The sequence below is a fragment of the Bombus impatiens genome, unplaced genomic scaffold (assembly GCF_000188095.3).
Source record: "Bombus impatiens unplaced genomic scaffold, BIMP_2.2 scf_0967, whole genome shotgun sequence".
NCBI classification, from domain to species: domain Eukaryota; kingdom Metazoa; phylum Arthropoda; class Insecta; order Hymenoptera; family Apidae; genus Bombus; species Bombus impatiens.
Window position 1 is genome coordinate 1,599 of NT_177386.1, and position 3,368 is coordinate 4,966.

A 3,368-nucleotide genomic window follows, 5' to 3' on the forward strand; every position below is an offset into this window, starting at 1 on the left:
TCGACGTATTATCGAATACATACTTACTATGGCGAGTAACAAAATGGGTTGTTGTAATTCGTATTGCGATACTCGAGGTTGAAGCAATTCCAGGGAACGTCAATTCCTATTTCAATCGAATTCAAACTACAAGTGCCTTTTGCTTTTAATTGCACTATACAAACGGCTCGAGATCGATCGATTATTATTAAATGAGTTTCATAATTATTATTTTGGCCCAAGTTTGTACACAGGAAGAATATTCATGCTCTCCTAATTCTCAACTTTATTCTCCAATTCTATGTAATGTTATTGCTCATGAAAGAATTGTATATGGATATGTATATGTTAATATAATTTTATTGGAGGAAATACATGCCATGACAATGTAGCTATGATAAGTAATAATGCTAATGATAATAACTGGTAATGATGACAGCTGATATTAGTTTTATTTTATAATCATTTATAGTCGTTTTTCGAAATAATCATTTATTACAGCATGTTTAGAACTGTATTTAAAATATTACGTTCCGTTACAAAATACATTATCTCGTTTAATGTAACGCATATCTTATTTTATATCTTCGCATCGATCTAACAACCAGGAACACTGCATCTCATATCTATAATTGCAACCACTGAACGTTTTATCAAATACAATTCTAGAAATGCAATGAAATGTATTTACCAGATATTTGTTGTGTACGTGTCGATAATAGTAAAATATTGAACGATCTTTTGGATCTCGAACATAGTCTTCCTGCGTGCATGCAGAATCCGATGACGATAGCGTTGATGGTTTAGTTTCGATCACGCGATGTTGGAATATATCCTCTCAACACCTTATTTATGGTGCGTAGAAGCGGATACTTATCACCACATATACCATTGAAGTCATCGGTTTCGATGCTCCACATCATCATACCACCAAGTCCCTTAGACATGACGTACTTGGCCTTCTCTTCGACAGATCTAGCAACATAGACATATTACTTTACATTCTTATTTCTATATCTTTTATCTCTCTTTTTACGTTCACGTAACATCGAATACTCACATAGTATCGTCGTATCCAACCCATTGGTTGCCCTTGAAAGCATAAGGTACACGTTGTTCAGGTTCGCGTTGCACCGTCCATCCCCGTTGAATATATTCGCAGATCTCGTTGTAACCAAGCATACCAGCTTCTCGCGTGTAAGGACCAGCTTTTCCAGGACCGATGGTTTTAGAACCTATGTCATTCTTCGAGGGACTCGCCAAGGTGAAGGATCTACCGTAAGCAGGAATACCAACAACGAGTTTCTCAGGTGGTGCACCTTGTTCGAGCCAATATTCAACAGACCGGTGCTAAAACGTAAATGTTCCCATACATCAGAATCGATATATCGAATATTTCGTTTGATACCAAACTCGAATAAAATTTGAAGATAACCGAGAATGCAATTTTACCATGTTGAGCTTAGCTTGTTTGCCAGATTCCTGCGAGGACGAATATAGAGGAGCGTTAACCGCTGCGAAATCGTTCCACGGTCCATTCAAGTCGTACGCCATCAAATTAATTAAGTGAGGATATTGCACCATTCGTGGAATATCATAAGATTTAGAAGCTGAGTTTTCAACAGCACCCACCGCCACGCTGAGGATGTAATCATATTTGTCGAATTCTTCTCTCATCTCCTTCAACAACGTGACATAGTTCTGTATGTCGACTGGATTGCCGCCACGTTGGTTCGGATATTCCCAGTCGATGTCGAAACCGTCGAAATCGTACATCTGCAGAAACATAATCACGCTCCGGATGAATCGCGCGCGTTTTATAGGATTCGCGAAAACCTTGGAATACTTGGAGGAACCTTCGTTCCAACCACCTATCGCTATCAAAGCTTTCATTTCTGGATTCAGCTGACGAAGTCTGGTGAATTTTCCATAACCATCTCTACCGTTTGGTAGATCCATCCACTTATCCAATATTCTGATGTTGCCATTCTCAGAGATACCAATGAAGGTATAGATTATATGAGTGCATAGAGTGGGATCTATATCGGTTGGTTCGAATCTTCCAAGTCCAGGACGATAGGCTGACCAGCTACCATAGTAGCAAATGATTTTCTCTGATTATCGGAAACGGATTATCATTATTACTATAACTTAAGCTGTTTATTATTGCAATTCAATAGAACAGAATATGTGGTGGGTTACGGGATTATTTAACGATACCGATAACGAGGCTCAAACAGAAATTTATTGATCGTTAGTTTTATGAGTAATTATGTATTTCATACTTACTATCAGTCGTGTTGTTCGCAGTGGCATACGCCATAAAAGCAATCAGGAACAGCGCCTTCAACATCTGATAATAAGCAATTTTTGTTAACTATTAACGATAAAAATTTCATCGATGGAAATGCAAATAACGGAGAGCTTAATTCGATATATCGCGTTAATGTTTTTAAATTGATTAATTAAATTGTTATCGATTTTAACAAGATCGCACATATCGTTGTACGAGTACTAGCTATAATTGTGAAAATAAAATACAGGAAAAAGTTCTTTCGAAGAGAAGTTCGAATAAATCTAGCGTTAAACGTCACGTTTATATTTCGAATGTACTTTTACCTTTAAATTGACACAGGTGTGTATGTAAGACAAATAGCGGCAAACGGCGTCTTCGCTTGCTTGCTATAAAACTGAAATAAAAAATAATACTAGAACGCATAAAATGAATAACGCACTGTGAAAAGTATTAAAAATAGACAACGTTGCTGAACGAAAGAAATTTTCAAGCGTGAATATATATTTCGCGATAAAATTTACCAAACACAGTAAAAACTAACATAGTAAAACAGAACTTTTATCCACTGTCACATACGACGCTACATAAATATTAAATATAAAACAAAGTTAAATAAATAAGAATTTACCTGAAATAAGAAGTTACCTGTTTCAAAGTTGCAGAGCTCAACTTGCACTTGTCGCAGCCGGTATCGGTATGTCACAGTTCACAAAGCGTAAGGGACTTGATATATCAACTAACTCCGACAAGTATCTTAAACGCATTTATCGCGTATCAGGTATCGACTAGCAATTTTTTCTCAGATATCTTGATTCAGACTTTTATATAGTAAACTTCAAACCAGCCCGCTAGTTGATAACTGAATTAAACATTATACCACCCATCAATCGCTCATCGGGACTCAGTTACAATCAGGGTGTGCCACGAAAATGAATCATTATCGTGTTTACTTTTTTCCTTTAATATCCACTATCGATCCACAGCTTATCAATCGCTACAAATCACCAGATGTTTGACTATGTTAAATATGACAATCTTTCGTACGAACGAAAACATTACGATAAAGATGTCTGAAAGATGTTCGATAAATTTT

General features: G+C 36.5%; 1 protein-coding gene across 1 annotated transcript; it reads right to left on the minus strand.

Annotated features, from left to right (window-relative positions):
• Positions 1 to 424: 424 nt before the first annotated feature.
• Positions 425 to 3,053, minus strand: LOC100744226 (chitotriosidase-1). The gene is given in 7 exon segments (XM_003493107.4): positions 425 to 818; positions 820 to 954; positions 1,040 to 1,329; positions 1,432 to 2,093; positions 2,269 to 2,332; positions 2,599 to 2,669; positions 2,921 to 3,053. Coding segments are annotated over 5 exon segments (1,416 nt in total). The 5' UTR covers positions 2,599 to 2,669; positions 2,921 to 3,053; the 3' UTR covers positions 425 to 553.
• Positions 3,054 to 3,368: the final 315 nt, after the last annotated feature.